Here is a 22,151-nt window from a genome sequence, read left to right on the forward strand (position 1 = left end):
ATTAAGAGCTCTTTTGCAAAAATTTTACCTCAACTAATTGCAGACTTTGCAGTTAATTAGAATTCCTCCTAAATTTGTGTTTTAACTCTCAATGGAAGCAGATTGTGTTTACTGTTTAGTAAGCGGGACTTTCGACTCTGAACGAGAACAGTTTGTTTCGGTTAGTTTTATTTTCACTACCAAAAAAAAAACATATAATAATAATAAATATATATATATATATATATATTTTAAATGTAGTCATAAGCATGAAAGCTCTCGTAGCTCAGTTGGTTAGAGCACCTGTTTAGCAAGCAGAAGGTGTTGAGTTCGCCTCTCAACGAGAGCAATTTCTTCAATCTTTTTGCTCTCTCTTATTTTTGGTTCTTCTTCTTTTTTTTTTTAAATTTTGTTGGAAAATTTCTTTTTTGAATTTTTGGATTGCTATGTATGATGATGTGCTTTACGATTTGAATTATCAGTTGTTTGCTGGTGGGGTTTTTTAGGTAGTTCTTGAGTTGCTGCATTGGATTAGAAGCAATTGAATCAATAATCATCACAGTTGCATATTGGATTCCTTTTGCCTTTTCCGAATCTATTGTCTTCAACTCGATTATAAACGACTTCTTGAAACGTTTCTTGTCAATTTTGTGGACTGGTTCTCAAGGACAGAGCCATAAATTTCTTCTAGTGGGGGCAACCGAAAACAATTAAGAAAATCTTATTATAGTATGGTTATACGCAATATGCTAATAAAGATGGTTTCAAATGATGATGTATTACAATTCCAATGTTACAAAAATTTCAATATAATAGTGGAAAGTGGCACAGTGATGAGAAAAATATAAGTACATGATAGGTGGAAGAGCCTTTTTTTCCGGTTTGAATGACAAAACAAGAGCACTATTGCTCATATAATATTTGATATGAAATATAAGTAGAATGAATGTATGTTGAATATTAGATACATATATTTTCTTCAAAGATAACATGTGTATATTATATAATTGTAGTTTGCAACTAAACAAGCGAATTACTTGAGTGGGGGCATCTGCCTCCAGTGAGCCTTCATTGGTTCCGTCCATGCTGGTTCTTGGAAATTATAAGGTTTAACTCAAATCAAGCGACATTGTTGGTATGTCGGGCTTGTTTGGCAATGGGATTTGATTGAAGTGGATAACTCGCATCATCTTTGTTTGCACCTAAAATGTGCACCATTTTACTTATTCGGGTCATTCGGGTAAAATATGGCATTTGGAGGATTATTGTGCAAGAGGGCTAACTTGGAAGATATTTGGCTGGATCAAGTGGGATAACTTGACATTAAAATAATATTTTTGCCATTTGTTTGGGTGGTGGAGGTGTGTCAAGAGCTTTGTTTAATAAAAAAAAATGCATGCTTTTTCATTACAAGTGGATGGGAAGGCACCATGTAGGCTTTCGGGCAAAGGGTATGTGGTGAAAGAAGCTAACTTGCTTCTTTTAATTATTTTATTGCAAGTGGGAGATAGACATGTGGTGGAAATGCAAGTTTGCCTATTTTAATATTATTTCACATGCAAGCTGGTAATGGAGTTCATTCGGGCAAGTTCAATGTTCTCAGCTATGGGCTTTCTTAGATCTCTATATAAAGAAACAAAGACACAAGAATTATGGACGCTCAAACAAACAATCAATCAACTCTACTCAAATCAGCTTCTCAATCTCCTTATAGACATTTACCTTTAACCAAACTCCATTTACTTTCCTTGTTTATTAGCTCTGCTGTTCACTAGTAGTATCGATCTCCTTTGTAGTTTTTTACAACTCATTTCAAGTCATTTAATTTACAAGCAATCTACCATACCAGTCATTTACTTTCCTCTGTGATTTACACTTCCAGCAAACCTGCCATTTACATATTGTTACATTTCTTCACATAAGTGAAGTCCTTGTTTTTAAGGCAAAGAAAGAACCTTGATTGAGAGCCACTTCCACTCAATGACACAATCTCTTGGTTAGAAGTCGAACTTAGGCGCAATCTCAATCATTGAAATCCCGTCTACTAGCGGCATCTAGTAGTGGCACGCTCACACCCGTCAATTTCATCATGTTCGAATAAATTCCCAACATGCCTGCAAGGCCCATGGCAAATTTAGGGGGTGGACAATCTTCAAAGCTTAAAGCAGTTAGATGTGATGAATTTATCTCTACAGTTTCAGGCCCTTAACTCGGGTTTGGCTAAGAAATGAGGTCTCTCCCATGGGGATGTAGCAGCACAGTACAGATACAACAATGCCACCCTCGATGTCAAAGCTGATACACAATCAAATGTGGTTTGCCTACTTCATTTTTCTTCTGACGTTGATATTTGTTATTTTTGTTAGAATTTACTTTCGTATGCGCATAAAAGTACAATAAATTCGTATTTCTGTGACCTGTTCAACTTAGTTCTAATTTCTAGAGTAGTTGACGAGTGTGACATGCGTTCTCTTCCCTTTTCTTCAATTTCTCTCAACATCAACCAATTTCTTACTTTTTGAAAAGTCATCTACTTTGAGAAATTAAGAGAGACACTGTTTACAATTTTCCATCCTATTTTTTTCTAGAGAAATGCTAAGGAACTCTAAATGAGAATTTTTATAGACTTCTTGTTACTTCATATTTTTGACATAATTTTCATATCTATATTATTAAATATTATGTCAAAAAAAAAAAAAAAAAAATTTTCAATGTCGTTTGGAAAGCAACAGAAAATATATTAATAAACCAACCACTCTTTTGCTTTCTTTTGGTCCAAATTTCAATGCCCTTTTTTAGAATTTACTTCTGAAAATAAAATAATTTTCTTCCAATCATGTTAAAAGAAATTTTCGTATCCATAATTATGTTAATAGTGACATGCTAATTAGTATTGTGTTTGGTATGAAATTAAATTATTTTAATGATCAATAGCAAGCAATGAAAGGGTCAATGCTTGTGTCAGCGTTTCCTTTGTTTCATGTTAAGTTCATTCAGACGATATTTACTTGCATCAAATAAGAAATAAAAGTGATTACCACGTAGTTCTTTTAGTTTTATTTATTTATTTATACATTTCTATTTAATCTTGACAATTGAATCTGATTGATTTATTTGATCTGATGGTTATAAATAAAGAGAAACATATGAAGTTAAAATAAGTGTGTAGAAATCATTTTTTGTAAGAAATTAACGGATCAAATTAGCATCTCTTGTACTATTGAATAGGAAAATAAATGATACTTTTACCACATATTTGTATCATCGTTTGTACATCTCTCAACTAGAGATGGAACCCACATATGTGGCCCTACCTCAATTAGACATATAGTATAAATGATGGTACAATTATGTAAGAAGTGTAGTATTACTCGTAACAATATTCTAAAATGTGAAATCCCACAGCAATAAAAAACAAAATAAAAATAAAAATCTAATGTCTAAACAGATCTCCCTTCCTGAATATGTACACAAGCAGAATCGGATCAAGGGAACAAATAAGTACTTATCAGAAGCAGAAGCAGAAATTGAGAAAAGACGTGCACCCCTTTAGACACTACCACCGTCACCTCTCGGACTAACAAGTTAATAACACAACGCCATCGTTGCTTATCGTTTCATGCAATTCTTTCTCCTCAAGCCGATGCATACAAGTTCGGCACAAAGGAAAACCACCGGAACCCGCAGTTGGATTTATCCGGCAGAGAAGGGCATTTGGGGACCCAATGCCACGTCCTCCTCGAAACCTTGAAGTACAAAACCTCCGGCCAATTGTAGCAGCAGACGCAGATCAAACCCTGATGCCAAAAGCAGTACAGGTGCTCGTAGTTGTGGAAACAAACCGACATCAACTTCTTGCACATCCTTTCCGGCAATCTCTCCACCTCCACCCACTTCATTCCGCCGCTGCATTCCCATTCCCACACTTTCAAGCTCTTGGCAATCCCATTTCTGCCGACCCCACCAATCAGACACAGCTTCTTCCCCTCTCCTCCTCCGCCGTCTCCGCTGCTGACTAGCCGAGCAAACATGAGCTCCGCCGGCAGCTCCGGAATCGGTCTTTCCCACTTCCCGCTCTCTAATTCAAAGCAGACAATCGAAAACGGCTCCGGCGTCACGAAATACAAACACCCTTTGAAGTAAACTCCCTTCTCCTGACAATTGTTGCTTAAAACCGTCTCGGAAAAGTTGAATTTTTGCCAAGATTGGGCCTTCGAATCGTAGAGCAAAGTGCTTTTGGAAGACGACCCGGAAGAGATCATGAACAGATCGTACCCAGCAGGGGTGGAAATCAAAGAGAAAATCTCGAATCCAAAAGGGTAATATGGGAATTCGATCACTCTGGAGGACTTGGTCATAAGGTTCAAGACGAGAAACGAATTGGGGAGAAAGAAACAGAGCAACCCATTGGACGAAGAGAGGAGGGTGGCTTGTGCTGTGCCTGTTGTGCAGGGTAGCAGAGGAGAGAGAGAGAAAGGTAACTTGCGCCAGGAGGCGGCGGTGGTGTCGTAGAGAGGGAAGTGGTGGAAGCACTGAGAGTGGGAGAGGAGGAGGAAGGAGGGGAAGGGGGAGGAGGAGTGCTTGAAGACGAAGGAGGGAGAGAATAACAGAGACTTGAAGCGCTTGCAAGTCGATCGAAGATTCAGTAAGTTTTTGAGAGGGAGGAAAGAGAGGACAAGCTCGAGGAGCTCCTCCGGCAGCTTGCTCCATATTCCGGCATCCATATCCGGTGGCGTGGAAGGAGAGGAGGAGATGGCGGTGGTTTGACAGTTGTGGTTTGGCTGAGAGTGGTCTTTCATTTGAAACAGAGCATTTGGGAGGAGAGAGAGAGAGTGTGTTTGTAGGTTTTGCCGCGAGAGGGTGGAAGATTAAATACGAAGTGATGTAGAAAGCATTGACTTACGCTAATGACCTTAATTATTCCCACTTAATCCAAGTGTTTATTTCAATAATCAAGAAAGAGTCTAAGTGTTAGCTGGTTAATCATTTTTAAGTGCAAATTTTGGGATGGGAAATCAAGTGGGCATCAAGATTTTGATCTAAGAATGTTAGAGATGAACGCATGTTCACCTGCCTGCATAGAAAACTTGAACATAAACGATACATGATACGTTATTAACGAAGTTTTTTTTTTAATCAAAATGGTCATTGAAATTGACATAACTCTTAATTTTTGTTCCTGAAATTCGAAAGCAATAGTAATGGTCTTTGAGTTTGTTCACCATCAATTATTTTGGTCATTCCGTGACAAATCTCCATTAATAAGGATAAAATGACAAATATACCCTCAAATTTTGTCAAATCATTTTGGCCCAGTGTTTATTAAGTTGTGGGCATTTTTTCTCATTTTGGTCCTTAATTAACAAATTTTTTTACGGAATAACCAAAATAATTGATGGTTGATAAACTCAGGAGCTACTTTTATTGATTTCAAATTTCAAAGACTAAAATGATGAGTTATTCTAATTTCCAAGACCATTTAATTTAAAAAGTCTATTAAGACTGCACGGAACATCATTATCTTGCATACCAATTTAGAATAAATAAATAAATACGCCTCAAGAGAAGCGAGCATGATAATAAAATATATGTACTAAATAGAACTTTCCATAGATTTGTAATCAAATATAAAACTAAGACATGACACTAAAGTATGAATTATTATTGATTTAGTGTTCCTCTCCCTCAATTTTTTAAAACAGAAAATTAACCTTTTTTCATATTTCCCACTAACTTCTGGTTGGCAAAGTCTAAATTTGTTAACTATGAACTACAATTTCAACTACGTGCTTACTTGTTTTGGATTAATTCCCATATTGGTGAAGTGATTGATTCTATGAAAACTCGGTGGGCGGTGTTTGTGATGGCATGTGAAAGTCAATTTGGAGTAACTTAACTATATATGATTGGGGGATTCGACCTCACGTTTGGTGCAAGCAAGATTGTTTTTGACCGTTGATTTGAGCCCTCCACGCTTTTTGGATTGATTTATCAACCGCTCTTAGCGACTAATTCATGGGTTGATGCCTAGACATTTTGAATAGATATTTCTAATCCTTTAGACCAATTTCTTATGATTGGGTTAAAATTCACAATTTAAGTTTTTAACTTACCCAAAACTTCTTTAATCGTTGAGCTAAAAAAAGAATTTAGGGTAGAACTTATTTTTAAGCCAAATTTAGCCCTATTGTTGACTCTGTTGGCCACTTGCGGACAAACTAACAACTATTTTTTTTATTGTACGACCCAACCCACGTGGTTAGATTGCTAGTTCAATCAACGGTCTAGATTCAATTTTTTTAAAATAAAATTTATAAATACATTAAATTCAATGCATAAGATCGAATATGAGCAAATCTAACGGTAAAAAAAATCTGACAACTTAAAATTAAATCCAATAGCTAAAACAATTTAAAAAATTATTTAAAAAAAAATTCACTCAAACAGTCTATAAATACATATGTATTTGTTCAAACATATACAAAAAACCACTTTTGCCAAACAATTCTTCTTCTTTATTTTTTTATTTTTTGATCTTGCTGCTCACATGTGTATTTGATTTTAAGAATGGGGTAGGTCGTGTGGTTTTCCATGTTATTTCATGTGGTGTATATGCATAAGAATGAGATAGATTTAACGATTTTTTATTGTTTATCCAAATTTAAATACTTTTATGTTAAAATGTTCATAAATATAAAGTAGGATAATCTACATAAATTTTATTTACATAAAAAAGATGTCAAAAAAAAAAAAAGGCCTAAAATCATTCTTTAATAATTTTCTCTAAAATTTTAAGCAAATAACATGGAAGAAGAAAAACTGTTTTGAGTTGGAACTTAAATTTTTTGGACTAAAAGTTTAGATTTAATCCCAACCATTGAGGTTGGTCTGAAAAATAAGTACTAAATCGGAACGTTCCAATAAATATGATAAATTTCAAAAAACCAGAAATCCTCAGCCCATTAGGAAAACCCGACCGCCCATACATATCACAATCCTCAACCGACCCAAATACTTCACTATGAATCTCTCCAAGTTGTTCTCCAACTACTGATTTTCTTACATCGTCAAATATTTACAGAGATTGGGATTTTTCGTTCAAAATTTGAAAAAAGTAGTGGAGACGAATTCTGACCGTTGATCTGGGCAAAGATCAAAACTTTCCTGTTGGAACTAGGAATTCCGTAGCGCCCAAGTTAAATATCCCACAGCTCCTCCATCACATTGAACCCTAATATAACTCTCTCTCTCTCTCTCTCTCTAACTTCTCTGTCTTTCGCAATTTCTTGAGTTCTTGGATTATATTTTTCTGCATTAGAGTTTTTACGGTTTGAAGATTTTGATGAAGGCGATGAAGCAAAAGCTGGTACTTACAGTGGAATCAGAATTCTGCCCCTCGGCAGTTCAATACTGGGCGAATGGCAACACCAAGCGCGGACGCGGGAAGTCCGACGTCACTGAGAAGGCGAAAAGGCACCTCTCCGCCTTGGGATGGAAGTTCTGGTATGCTAACAAGCAGCAGAAGACCGAGTTGCGGTACGAGTCTCCCATCGGAAAAGTCTACTACTCGCTACGCCTTGCTTGCCAAGCCTGTGTAAATTCTCCAGGAGGAGCGTTTTCCGAAAGCACTACTTCAAATTCCGGGGTGTCAGTGGAGTGCTCTGCTGCTCCTGATATCGTAGTAGATGTTACACAGCAATCGACATCAAGAAAAACGGTTAAGAAGAGAACGATTGGTGAAACATCGAAGGTCGATGATGATTGGAGTCCGAAACAGAAGCGAGGGAAGGTGCTTGCGGATATGAAGAGACTAAGGAAACAGAATAAAGCTACTAAGCAGCAGGTCACACACCTTTTACGGTCTACCAAAACAGCGAGACAGATTGAGATGACGGATCCTGGTACTCGAAACCCTAGGACAGTCCTGTCTTGGTTGATAGACAGTAATGCTGTGTCGCCGAATGCTAAGGTACACTACCGCCCTAGAAGAGGCACTGACAGTCCATTGACAACCGGTCAGATAACCCGCGAGGGAATCAAGTGTGACTGTTGTTCTAAGGTGTTTACCCTCACTGGGTTTGAAACACATGCTGGTAGCACAAACCATAGACCAAGCGCCCACATTATTTTGGAAGATGGCAGGACTCTCAACGATTGTCAGAGGCAGATGATGAAGAGTCGGAAAGGAAGCACCAACACTGTCACACGGTCAAATGACGACGCGAGGGCTGACAATGTGCATCAAGATCATCATCATCATCATGAGCAGAATGATGATATATGCATCGTGTGTCACTTTGGAGGCGATCTGATTCTGTGTGATCGGTGTCCTGCTGCATTCCACACTAGTTGTCTCGGTTTGAAGGACTTCTTGGAAGGCGATTGGTTCTGCCCATCGTGTTGCTGTGTGAAGTGTGGTAAAGGAAACCCTAAGGAGGATAGAAATAATGGTTTTGTGATATGTAGCCAATGTGATAAAAAATACCACTTTGGGTGCCTGAGGAATGAAGGGGTTGCGGAATTGGAAATGGATTCCAAAGGAAACTGGTTTTGCAGCAGAAAATGTGAAGGCATATATAAGGGAATCAACAAGATTGTGGGGAAACGAATTCTGGTGGGTCCCGACAATCTGACCTGGACAATATTGAGGCCATCTACTCCGGCTGATTCTGATATGGAAGACTTGACAGAGAACTACAGCAAGCTCAATTTGGCCCTGAGTGTGATGCACGAGTGTTTCGAGCCTTCTAAGGATCCTTACACGAAAAGAGACATTGTCGAGGACATTATTTTCAACAGAGAATCGGACCTTAGCCGCCTGAACTTCAGAAGGTTTTACACAGTGCTTTTGGAGAGAGATGAGGAAGTGACTACCGTCGGCAGCGTGAGGATATACAGTGAGTTGGCGGAAGTACCTCTGGTGGCAACTAGGTTCCATTATCGTAGGCAAGGAATGTGTTGTGTTATGATGGATGAGCTCGAAAACCAGCTCGTCAACTTGGGAGTTGGGAGACTGATTTTGCCTTCTGCTTCTAGCACACTGGCTACATGGACCAGCACTTCATTTGGGTTTTCAAAGATGACACCTAATGAGAGGATGCAGTTTCTGAATTATACTTTCATGGATTTCCAGGGCACCATCTTGTGCCATAAAGTATTGAAACGGACCAACTCTACGACGCCAGCAACCATACCGTTCGAAGGAAGTATCAAATTTGATGGATCGACTGGTGTCACCTCTACAGTAATTCAGGCAGAAGACAATCAGCCGGAGAATGGAGCTTCAGACCAAGAATTGGGGAACGTTGCCTCCGGTGACAAGTTTTTGATTGATGTTGACTGCATGCTGTTGGACAACAACGACGAACCTAGTTTCTCGGCATGGTACAACAAACAGAATTTTAGGTTGATTCCAGGATTTTGTTAGGGTGTGTAACTATATAGGATAACTGAACAAATTATCGAGGGAAATATTTGACAGATACGTTTGGTAATTATGTTTTTAATGTGTTATTAAACTAAATATCACTTATCAAATTTTATTTTTCGTTCACAACACTCAGTTTTTTTTCTTTTAATTCATCAGTGCACAAGTTTTTCCATGAATTTTTCCCTTGATTCTACTCTAAGAATGAGTTTAAATGTACATATAACACAAGCCGAAAGAAATATAAACTTACTAATCATTGTGCCTATCAAATACAGCCTCTTAGATCTAAAAGCAAAACAGGAAGCTCCGAGAAAGACAAAGGTGCTCTACCTAGCGGAAATGAGGATCACAAGCACAGCGGGTGCTAGTCGCTCCAATTATCCTCGTCCTTGAAGGGTCCTTTGTCCTGCATTTCCAAACATGCATAAGATACAAGCCGCTAAGCAACTAATAAGGTTAGATACACAAAATTATCAGGTGTCGCACCTCATTGGAAACCATTCTTGGCGGCCAAACTAGAATTTGTCTATCATTTCCACCAGTGTACAATTCCTGCAATGAGAGACAAGAATTACAATTCATACAGGAGTCAAAAATCATCAATAATCCATAGATAACAAGGTGAGCTCATGGAATAAATAAATTAACGGAGGAAAACTTCAACAAGCTTTGTAATTTTAAATCTGATCTTAGAACAGTTGGAAAAAGGGCCTACAACTCCCGTTAATTGACATAGAAGTTGGAGGAACCGACTTTAATATTAAATGCCATTTTAGTTTATAAAGCATTGATTGGAAAAGACGTATAGAACAATCCTAAATTGTTTGGAGAGTACCTGATCCTGTGAACTAAACCAGCAACAGTTTACTGTGTTCACAGTGACCACGAAATTTCAGGGATGCTTTACCCGACCACATATCGAACGCTTAAAAAACAAAATCAGGATGTCAAACGTTGAAGTTTGTAGAGATGCTTGTATTTTAATCCACATGTACAATTCAAAAGACTCACAACCTACAAAAAGACTGCATTACCGTCACAGCTGTCATGCATGGAACAAAAACAAGCTCCGAATTCTGACTTGTAGCTAACTGTATGGGCTTGCTGGTTTGCATACGCACAGTTTCAAAGTTCACCAAAGTGTTGCAGCCAGATTCTATATCCCACAACCTCAGTCTTGAATCGGAACCTGAAATGCAAAAGCTCGATCAATGACATCGGCGGTGAGGAATGAGTGAAAAACCAATTAGACTGACTTATGCACGAAAGGAATGAATCAAACAATAGGAAACTAAGGTGTGAGATCCCCCATGCATGCTTTTCTCTTTTTATTTTCATTTTCTGTTGGAGGTCGTATTCTGAGGTGTGATCTGTACTGTATGACACCAGCGAATCGGGTTAAACTGCAATAATTCTGTGATAAAGTGTAAACTGATGGATATAATTAAAAAAAAATGTAAACAGTGAACCTGAAACACTATGATTAGTGTAAATATTAACTCGGTAAAAGGGACTCAAACATAGGATAAACAATTTAAATGGATTTCCTTCTTAAGCATAACAAATGTCCAAAATTAAATCACTCAACCTGCACTCTTACATGCCATCTTCAGTGACTTTTAATCCAGTAACAGCACCGTAATGAGCAGCGGCACGTTCTTGACTAGACAGCATCCCTGGATGTAATCTTTGCTTCATAGATCCCTTTACTGGACCTTTACCAAAAGGTGAGTGCTTTGCACCACTCCCATTCGTAAGTTTCCTTTGTGCTGCCCGAGCTTTTGCAGATGTGCTTTGACTTGGGGACGAGGACTTAACTGTTGAACCCTGAGCCGGACATAAAATCAAATATTATCAGTAAAAAGAAAAGTTCAACATAACCATTTTCTCCGGTTAAAACTAGATTCTCCTACTAACTACAAGCTTCAATAACAAACATTGCGAAAAATGCAATGATGTTATAATTGAAATTTGAAAAAAAAGAACTCGGGACTTATACAAGCAAATAGACATCGCATATAATGGGTCGTGCATTCACACTGTATCTTCAGTGTGGATCATCGTATTGGTTGAGATCTCATCACGTTTCATTGTCATAAAAGTCACAGATCCATGTGACACCAACAAGTTTAGCTGTGTTCAACTTTATATTGAATAAAACGGAGAAGAATAACATGACAGGAGTGAAAGAAAGCATAAAAACATTTTTCAGTACCAATGATTTAATAGGTTAACATAGAGGAAACAACATTTCCCAAAAACGTATATAAAACCATTTCAGAAATGCTGGTGAAATAGGCTAACTAACAGCGAAGCAAATAATATTCATAAAAACTGAACAAAATTACGTGATAAGTAATTTGAAAACAAACTTTTTTGGCTCAGCCAAGAAAAGAATAAAACCTTAGTTGTGGCAGAGCGTTCCAGGATGGGTGGACGCCTCCCAAGCTGAGACTGAGATTGGTCCAAACCATGAAAACATCCGGCACGTCTAATGTCCCAAAAACGTATTGCACCATCACATCCACCTGGAAGCAAAACCCACTCACTAGAAGTAGACCATTCCACATTCATCACACCATCTGCCATCATGAAAATACAGCACTTAGGGCCCTCTAGATGCATGAAACTTTATTCCTATGTGTTCACATAACCATGATAAGAAGTTAAAATTTTTTAACTTTCTATGTATCAAGCGCGCATCAAACGTCGAATTCTAAGAATTTTGGGACATTCCGCTATGGCCAGACAAGGTGTGAGCAAAAGCCACAGAGGCAACATCACAGAGGCAGGCTTGAACATCTTCGGTTCCGGCAGCAATGAGCATGTGAGAAGTTGCCAACGGCGACATTGCAGTCCGGTACACCTACCCCGGCATCTTGAAGTCCATCACTACCTGAGTCGTACTCGTGTCCCAAACATTGATGTGATGATCGTACGACCCCGTCACAAACAGTCCGGTGTCGACGGGATACCACACGACGGAGGACACCGCGTACTTATGCCCGTGCTCGTGCTGCTTATCCACCGCAAACAGGCACTTGTGCCTCGTGATAGCTCCGCCGCCTATGTAATCGATCCTGCGCTGGACATCGAACACGGCGGTGGAAGCATCGGAGGCGCCGGATAACAGGTACCGGCCCTCCGTCAAATCGAGCTGGAGAGAGTTGACGGAGCCGCGGTGAGGGGAGATGATGTCTTTGTGATTGGAGAGTTGGAGCGTTTGGATCCGAGTAGACTTGATTCGATTTGAGAACAAATTTGGGCGGAGCTTGCCCGCTTCCCTGTCCCCGATTTCCCGCCACATTTTCGGATCTGAAAAAACGAACTTAAATATCAAATGATCCGAGTCATTAAAATTTGATTCAAAGACTACGAATAGAGGGTATTTCTAAAAGTTATAATAATTGTAGCCGTTGGATCAAATTTCAACGGTTCGAATCATTTTATCCTTAGACTCCATTTTTTTAGATTTGGGGAGGATCTGTACTCGTGAATGAGAGCTATCAAGTTTCGTTCTCGAATGATAAATTCGATATTAAATAGAATTGGCCTATTAGCTATTGTGATGAATGTGATTATTGTGATAAATTCAAGAATACTAGTTCGTTGTTGAATTCCCAATCACAGATAAACACATGTTTAATTATAATTTTTAGTTTTAATTATTTAGACACATGTCTATTTATGATTGGGGTTTAGCAACTGCTATTCTTTCGGTAGCAAAGTAGTGTTCTACATTCAATGATAGCCTAACCTAGAATCAAGTACCCAAACAAAAATCATTAGGAATTGAGAAGTCGAGGTCTTCTCCGAATCTCTGTGCCCATAGTTCAATGAGTCAAAGATCTAAGTCGCCGAAGAGAGGAAAAAAAAAAAGATCCGGATCATTAGTTTATGTGAAGTTGGCCTGTAAAATGAACTAATGAGGACTGCAAAATTTAAAATAAGGACCATTACAAAGAAACAAACATGTAATTTCCTCCATATGTATCATTCTTTTACATTTCCCAAATGTCAATTCTTTTACATGTTTCAAGCTGTGACAACCAACAACTTCCAAAATTGTTAAATTCTAAAAGGTATTGCAAATGACCTTAGATTTGGGCCTACTTGTGGGGAGTTCTCCTTCCACTGATGCATCGACTTCTGCATTTCCTCAAGCCTCAAAGCACTTAAATTTGGAAAGGTGGCATCTGTTTAGAAATTATATTTTCTTTTCACAAAAGAATAAGATTACAATCTGAGTATATATATAAGTTGTGAGGCTAACAAAATCACAACAACTTTCTAACTAAGAGAAAACTAATCATAGCAAACTAACAGTTTTCCTTAGCCTCTAGGTATTATCCCTAGAAGATGAATTTACAATATTGTCCTTAATATCCCTCCTCAAACGAAACTGGAGAACTCGAAGTGGAAGTTTGTCTCGGATGAATAGAAATCGGTCTTGGACAGAGATTTGGTACATATATCAGCCACTTGGTCTTGTGTGCAGATGAAGTGAAGAGAGACTTGTTGTGCCAAGACCTTTTCACGGATATAGTGATAATCAATCTCTACATGTTTTGTCCGAGCATGAAAAACAAGATTCTTAGCAAGAGACATAGCAAAGACATTGTCACACCAAAATTGGGGAGAGCAAGGTAAACAATACCTAATATCAGTAAGCAGTTTACAAATCCAAGTGATTTCAGAGTCAGTGTTGGCAAGGGATCGATATTCTGCCTCTGTTGAGGAACGAACAATAGTTAGTTGCTTTTTAGCACTCCAACTGATAAGTGAGTTTCCCAGATAGATGCAATAACCTCCAGTAGATCACCTATCTAACGAACAACCTGCCCAGTCAGCATCTGAGAAGGCCGTGAGAGAGGGAGAAGAGGAGGATTTGGTAAACCAGAGTCCAAGATCAATGGTGCCCTTAAGATACCTGAGTATGTGCTTTACAGCTTGAAAGTGAGACACTCTTGGAGTATGCATGAACTGACATACAAGATTGACAGCAAACCTGAGGTCTGGTCTTGTCCAGGTTAGGTATTGAAGAGCACCAACCAAAGATCGATACTCGGTAACATTCTCAAGAGGAGGAGAGTTATGATCAAGTTTGGAGGTACCAAGTGGTGTGCTGCAGGGTTTGGCATCAACCATTTTTGCTTTAGTTAGCAAATCCAGGATGTATTTGGTTTGAGATAAGAAAATACCATTAGAATAGCGCTTGACCTCAATTCCAAGAAAATAGTGTAAAGCTCCAAGATCAATGATGGGAAACATAGTGCTCAGTTGGTGAATCACATCTTGACAAGCAATAGATAAAGGACCAGTGACCAGAATATTGTCCACATAGACGAGGATGAATATCAATGAAGGGTCCTTTTTGACAAATAGAGAGTGGTCACTTTGAGAACCAACAAACCCAAAAGGATGAAGGGCAGCATGCAGTTTATCGTACCAGGCTCGAGGAGCCTGTTTCAGGCCATATAAGGATTTATGGAGCTAGCATACATGATTTGGTTTGGTGAGATCTGCAAATCCGGGAGGTTGCTACATAAAAATCGATTCAGAGAGATTACCATGCAAGAAGGTGTTGCTGACATCAAGTTCCTGCAAGAACCAGTCAAATTGAGCAGCTAAAGTGAGTAGAAGACGAATTGTCACTGGTTTAGCCATAGGGCTAAATGTCTTAGTGTAGTCGAGACCTTCCTATTGATGAAAGCCCTTGGCAACAAGCCGGGCCTTATATCGATCAATAGATCCATCATGTTTTCGTTTGATCCGAAAAACCCGTTTGCAGTCTACAATGTTTTGAGATGGATGTGGGGGAACAAGAGACTAGGTGCGGGTGTTTAATAAAACATTAAATTCCTCCTGCATTGCATTGCGCCAATTTTGATGTTTGGATGCTTAGGGATAGGTTGTGGGAATATAATCTGGTAACAAATGAGAGGGAAGATGATGTTTGGTGGCAGTGAGAGCTCTAGGCCTGTATATACCAGACTTTGAGCTGGTTTGCATACGATGAGTGTTTAGTGGTGATGGGGAAGAAGCATTGGGTAGTGAATCTGGTGAAGATACAGGTTGAGAAACAGGTTGATGTGAAGAAGATGACTCGGCAGATATTGCAGGTTGAGGTGATATTGGAGGAATTGAGATAAAAGTTAAAGAAGATGGTATATGAGAGGATAAGATGGTAGATAAAGGTTGGGAAGAGATAGGAGAATGAATGAGGTTATGGAATGGAAAAGTGGTCTCATCAAATAACACATGTCGAGAGATGTAAATTCTCCCTGTGACAGGATCAAGGCATTTGTACCCCTTATGGTTGAGACTATAGCCCAGGAAAACACAATGCTTGCTCTTAGCATCCAGCTTGGAAAAGATATAAGGCTTCAACCATGGGAAGCATAAGCAGCCAAAGACTTTCAATGTGTTATAACTAGGTACCTTCTGGAAAAGTGGCTCCCAAGGTGAAGGTCGAGATATAGTAGGCAACCTATTGATGAGATAGATTGTAGTTGCAAAAGCTTCAACCCAATATAGATGAGGAACTTTAGAAGCTGCCAAAAGAGTCCCTGCAGTTTCCACAAGATGTCTATGCCAAGACAACTGATGTTGAATGCCATGCTTTGCCAAGAAATCAGAGAATATATTGCTCATGAATTCACCACCAGAATCAGATCTCAAGGCAATAATTTTTGTGCACAGAACATTTTCAACCAAAGACTTATATTGCATGAAAGATAGTACATCAGATTTGTATCTTAGAGGGTAGAACCAACAGTATCTGGTAAAGTCATCCAAAAATATGACATAGTACCTGAAACCATCCTTAGAAGCGATAGGTGAGGGTCCCCAAACATCTGTATGAATGAGTTATAGTGGTTTATTTGTAGTACTAATGGTGGATACAAATTACCACCTAGAACATTTGCCTAATGCACAAGATGAGCAAAATGAGGTACTGTTATTTTGTAGCATAGAAATACAAGATGTAGAAGCTAGCTTATTTAGAATGTTAACTGAAGGATGGCCCAACCTTCCATGCCATAGAGTCCTGGAAGCTTTTGGAGCAGCAGTGAGGGCTATATGCTTGTCATTAGTAGGAGAATGTTGATAAAATTGGTAGAAACCATGTTAAACAGGACCTTTAAAACGCATCATTCCCAAAGAAAGATCATTCACAGTGAAGTGAAAGGGATAAAGATGCATGGAGACTTGATTATCAATTAAAAATTGATTGGCAGATAGTAGATTATGTTTCAGAGTAGGCACATATAACACATTTTTGAGTGCAAAAATACTAGGTGAAGTAGTAAGAAAAGAAGAGCCAGAGTGAGTGATGGGCAAACCTTTGCCATCACCAATGTACACTTGTTCAGGGCTTGTGTAAGCTTCAGGATTCTGGAGTGTGGTATAGTTATTGGTCATGTGGGAGGTGGCACCTGAGTCGACAATCCATGTAGGAGAAGGATTGGAAGTCCTAGCATCCAAAGCAGATTGATATGACTTGTTATTATAGTGAGGATCCATGCGATGAGGATAGTCGCAAGCTTCATGGTTAGATTGACGACATATTTAACAATTGAGTTTCTTGTTGAATGAAAAATTAGGTTGAGCTCCACGATTTGACCGTTAATTGTTACCTCGATTAAACTGATTGAACCTCTAATTATTAGATTGCCTGAAATTGCCACGATTATTATGGTTACTCCGAGTAAAATTGCGATCCAGTCCATAACTTTGATTATTGGAAGATGATGAAGACTGAGCAACGTAGCCTTCAGAGATAGAATTGACAGGCAAAGGTAGAAGACCAGTGGAGGTGTGGTAAACCTGAAAGGAAGACACAAGTGCACTTTGCTTGCGATTGGTCAGTTGAATCTCTTTGCTGAGAAGCAAACCATGTAACTCATCAATGGTTGTGGAGCTGAGACGAAATTGAATAACATCCATAAATGAGTCAAACTCAGGGTGTAAGCCATGAAGAATTACATAGATTAATTCAGAATCTTCAACTGGAGCACCAGCACTGGCAAGAGCATCTGCGATTTCATCAGTGCGTTGAAGATATTGTGCAACAGTGAGATCGCCTTTAGTAAGACTTCGAAGTTGAGATCAGAGTTCGTGGATGTGAGAATGTGAGGTTGCGGCAAGACATAACTCCAATTTGGCCCATAGTTCTCGAGTCGAGGAAACTCCAACAGTGTAGGGAATTAGGGATTCAGAAAGAGTTGAGTTGATCCAGATGAGGATGTTTTGATCGTTCTCATACCAGGCAACATACGCCGAATTGAGATTGCGAGTGTCGGAGGAATCAATGAGAAATTGAGGCAGCGCCGGTATAAATCTATCAATCAGCCCTGTGAGATTGTATCGACGAAAAATGGGAGCGAAGATAGCACTCTATGTCAGGTAATTGGTAGTGGTGAGCTTAATCGGAACCATAGATCCGATGTTTTGGATCGTAATGGAAGAATTAGGGTTTAAAGATGCAGTCGGTGGAAATGTTTGAGAATCTGATGCTGAGGAGGGAGATGCCGCCATGATTAGAGATACAGAGAGCAGAGGGAAAGACGATTAAGAATGAAGATACGCAAGATCAGAGACGATCAAGATCGAGATCGAAGAGAGTCGATCGGCAAGAAGATACAGAGAAAGGCAGAGAAGCAGGAAGATTTGGGATAAAAAAAAAGGTCGTGAGACTTAGGTGGGTGATACCATGTTTGGAAATTATATTTTCTTTTCACAAAAGAATAAGATTACAATCTGAGTATATATATATATATATATATATATATATATATATATATATATATATATATATATTTAAGTTGTGAGGCTAACAAAATCATAACAACTTTCTAACTAAGAGAAAACTAATCATAGCAAATTAATAGTTTTCCTTAGCCTATAAGTATTATCCCTAGAAGATGAATTTACAATATGCCCAATACCTCGAAGGAAAGTTACTTGCTTTTTAGAATATGAACCATATAACTTAATCGATTTGACATTGCAAAAGAGCCACACCAACTCTCCATATTGCTGGGCAACTTCAACCTTCCTAGCTTAGGAAATGAGTCCTGAAACATTACAAGCCAATGTAGGGATGTTTACAACAAGCATGGCAAAAAATATTGGGTTTTCAATAACTTTTATTCATTTGAGCAGAAATAAATGTTCTATTTCGCTTGATAAATTTCAGTAGAAGTACTCTTATTAGGGTGTAAATATGTGGATACTCCTATGGTAGAAAAACATCACTTGGGTATTTACCCAAATTAGGTTCCTATTGATAGAGGTAGATATCAAAGACTTGTGGGGAGGTTAATTTATTTATCTCATCGTCCTGATATTGCATATGTTGTGTGTTGTAAGTTAGTTTATGCACTCGTCTAGTGAAGATCATATAGCTGCGGTGGTACGAATTTTGGCATATCTGAAGTCTGCACCCAATAAAGAAATACTTTATGAAAAATGTAACAACCCGTCTCGGGATTTACGGAAGAAAAAGGCTATTTTTGTATTTTCACTAAGTTTGGGGGATACTTTCCTTTTTAAAATTGTTTTTGGGTCTTAAATGGTGTGCCCAAGGGGCCCACCCCCTGATTCTGTCCCCTCGAGCCTCTCATCTCTTTCTTCTCTCTCAGTTCTCTCTTCTCTCATTTCCCCTGACCTCTCTTCCTCACCCATTCTCTCTGTCTTTCTTTCCCTCCCTCCGAGCAGAACACACCCACACACACATACACACCAACAAACCCTCATCTCCCTTATCATCAAACACCACAACAACAACAAAACATCACCATCATCACCACGTTAGCTTTCTCTCTCTTCGTCTTTGTGGAGCACAAAGAAACTCCGGCGAGTTCCTTGTCCTTCCGTTTTGGGTAAGCCTCAAAACACTCCAAATGCTTCTCTCTTCATCCCTATAATTCTTTTCTAACCCCGTGGTTGTGTTTTGGATGTCAAACCACGAAGAAACCACCTCGGAGACATTTCCCCAGTTTTCCCGACGAGCACCACTCCTTTCAAGGAAATTTCCGGCCAAACCATGCTGAGTTGGCCGGTATGCAAGGTATCAATCTCTTTGTCACATCGAGTACTACAACTTTCCTTTTTGTTTCACCCAATTTCGTTGAGTATTGAATAAGTTATACTTATTTGAATCTTAACCAGTTTCCGGCGGACACCCATGGCTTCCAGGTTGTTTTTCGACCAACTCCGGCCACGATGATGGAAACCAAGGGTATATTTCGATTCCTTACCTTCGGGGCTTCAATTTGGTATATTGAATGACATGTTTTGGTTGAGTTTTGAGCTCCATCGGAGCTTGGAAATTCTCCAGCCGAAATCCGGCCTTCTCCTTCCTTGGAATCCGGTGACCCACCAAACCCAAGGCCTTTGGGCCTTTCCTGCCGAGCCCAACCCAAACCCATTTCCTTTTTATTTTAATTTAGTTAAATTGTTTCAAATCAAATAAGGCCTTTTGGGCCATTTTTTGTTAAGGGCTTGAGCCCGATCACTCTAAACCTCTTCAAAACAGGCATTCGAGCCTTGGGAAAACTAGGGCCTTCGGTCTGTTAACCCTAAACCCTTCTAAGCCCAAACCTTTAAACCCTAAACCCTTTGTGACCCAACCCAATCCTTTTTAAAACCTAAACCCAAGTCCAAACCTTTTAGGCCCAACCCGGATCCAACCCTAAGCCCAAACCCGGTTGACCTGGTTTGACCCGTTGACCCGGACCGTTGACCGTTGACCCGGTAAACGGTCAGCGTTGACTTTACTTTGACTAAATGTACCATTTATGTGCTTAGGGGCGATTATCTATGGTTTTTCCTTCTTCGCTAGATGGCGTGGCTTTTCGACGGCGAAGTACTGTGAGTGGACCCCTTTTAAAAATGCATGTTTTGATAGTAGAAATGCATACATGAAAAGCATGATTTGATGATTATGTTTTATGAAACGTTTTTCGAGATAACATGCTTACTGAGGCTAGTTTGAATTATTACTATTTTTCCTATAACCCATGTTCTTATAGAATATCTGATGGATGACGATATGATATTTAGAACATGTTTAGAACACCTCTTTATAGTATAGATGATGGATGACTTTATACTATGAAGTTCATTTTCAATATATGTATGTTCACTGGTTTTGTACTTACCTAGTGGTCCTTTCCGCTACGGGACGTAAGGATAGATTCCGATCCGTCCCGAGCGACGGTTTGGTGTTGGCATAGGGCCTGGAGTGTGTTTCCTCTGGCTATTTAGCACATGGACGGGGAGCCAGCATGGGCCCTAAAGTGTATTTTCCTCTGACTGTTTGCTCAAAGACGGGGAGCCGGCATAGGGCCTGAAGAGTTATCGGACATTCACTAGTGATTATTATATATACAAGTTTTGATTTGAGACATTGCACGACATGCTAGGTTTCAGAAAACCTATGTTTATGATTATATATGTGTTTTCATAAAACCTGGAGGTTAGTATGTTGATAACTGTTTTAGTATGTATATATATATATATCAACTTGGTCCACTCATGTTTGTTTTGCGCCCCCTTCAGGACTTAGAATCGAGGCGTACAATCCCGACGTCAAGGCACTTACGCATCGGCATCTTCGAGACCTCTTGGTGTAGGATCCATTCTTTTATTCATTCAATTTTATATTATTTCTTTTAGTGTTCTAGTTAGTTGTATACTCTGAACATGTTCCTTAAATACATATTAATTATTCTTTTATATTTAAACCTCATATACCCCTTGTTTTCAGCATTTGCACTCAATAAATGGCTTTCGTCACCCTCGGGTGTCGGCCAGCACGTGCCTATCCTGGTATTCGGGGAATATCGGGACCGGGGCATGTCAGAAAAACGTTTGTGAAATTATGGCATATCTGAAGTCTGCATCCAGTCTAGGCTACCATACAAGCCCTTAAGGTTCACATGACAATGGAATAACGTTTGCGAAATTATTTCTTAAGGTTCAAGTGGTGATGATTGCTAAAGTTAACATGATTGTGAAATTGTTTTAGAATACTTTTAAATTGATTAAAACATTCTTTCACATAAGAGGTGAGTCAGGTGACAAATATTTGGTAGGGCCAACCAATACATATGAGTTTTATCTCTATTAGAAAGACAATACACATGCGTGATAAGTAATTTGAAAACAAACACGTTTGGCTTAGCCAAGAAAAGAAGAAAACCTTAATTATGGAAGAGCCTTCCAGGATAGGTGGACGTTTCCCAACGTGCAATCCACTATTGAATTTTGTGGCTTAATTTTATTCGGGCCTTCGGTTTTGTCTCAAAGCCCATATTGTTTTGGTCTTTTAGCTACTTATGTGAAGGCCCATGTGATGGCTAGGGTTTAATTAGGCTAGGGTTGTAAGAAGAGGTATGTCAAGTCTCGTGGAACATCTCGAAGAGCCTCCCATGTTGTTCATAGAGGATCTCATTCCTGATTACTATTTGTTGTTCTGAGCTTTCAACTCCTCGACCTTAGCTTGAAGAGCAACTTTCTTTCTTTCCTTCAGTCACTGCTTCATGCTAGACACGAGAGAGGTGTCGTTCTGGGTGTTATGGCTTCCTTGGCTCCCCATGTTGGAGAGGGATACCTGATCAAAGAAGAGCGTCCAAACAATGGATACTAGCTTGACAAAGCTGATGAGAGTAGGAATAAGTGTCGTTTCCCACAAACGACGCCAAATCTTGATGCACAAAATTGGAGATACTTT

General features: G+C 39.1%; 1 protein-coding gene, 1 long non-coding RNA gene, 1 other non-coding gene and 3 pseudogenes across 3 annotated transcripts; 2 read left to right on the top strand and 4 right to left on the bottom strand.

Moving 5' to 3' along the window:
• The first annotated feature begins 254 nt into the window (after positions 1 to 254).
• TRNAA-AGC (transfer RNA alanine (anticodon AGC)) lies at positions 255 to 328 on the top strand. The gene has a single exon. It is a non-coding gene; the product is annotated as a tRNA-Ala (tRNA).
• Positions 329 to 3,306: 2,978 nt separating this feature from the next.
• LOC137716875 (F-box/kelch-repeat protein At5g43190 pseudogene) lies at positions 3,307 to 4,786 on the bottom strand (annotated as a pseudogene).
• A 2,507-nt stretch (positions 4,787 to 7,293) lies between these two features.
• On the top strand, positions 7,294 to 9,537 carry LOC137716929 (increased DNA methylation 1-like). Its single transcript, XM_068456277.2, has one exon. It carries the CDS (start codon positions 7,322 to 7,324, stop codon positions 9,404 to 9,406), a length of 2,085 nt encoding a protein of 694 aa, XP_068312378.2. The 5' UTR covers positions 7,294 to 7,321; the 3' UTR covers positions 9,407 to 9,537.
• Positions 9,538 to 9,683: 146 nt separating this feature from the next.
• On the bottom strand, positions 9,684 to 10,598 carry LOC137716795 (uncharacterized). The gene is made up of 4 exons (XR_015965142.1): positions 10,444 to 10,598; positions 10,245 to 10,334; positions 9,896 to 9,961; positions 9,684 to 9,815 (listed from the first exon to the last, which is right to left on the bottom strand). It is a non-coding gene; the product is annotated as an uncharacterized LOC137716795 (long non-coding RNA).
• Positions 10,599 to 11,005: 407 nt separating this feature from the next.
• Positions 11,006 to 11,998, bottom strand: LOC148695243 (WD repeat-containing protein ATCSA-1 pseudogene; annotated as a pseudogene).
• Positions 11,994 to 12,716, bottom strand: LOC148695244 (WD repeat-containing protein ATCSA-1 pseudogene; annotated as a pseudogene).
• Between the last annotated feature and the right edge of the window lie 9,435 nt (positions 12,717 to 22,151).

Source organism: Pyrus communis, chromosome 8, assembly GCF_041283825.1.
Source record: "Pyrus communis isolate YQ-2024b chromosome 8, ASM4128382v1, whole genome shotgun sequence".
NCBI classification, from domain to species: Eukaryota; Viridiplantae; Streptophyta; class Magnoliopsida; order Rosales; family Rosaceae; genus Pyrus; species Pyrus communis.

Coding starts and splice junctions, on each gene's coding strand:
- LOC137716929 (XM_068456277.2), top strand. CDS start 7,322: ATGAAGGCGATGAAGCAAAAGCTGGTACTTACAGTGGAATCAGAATTC.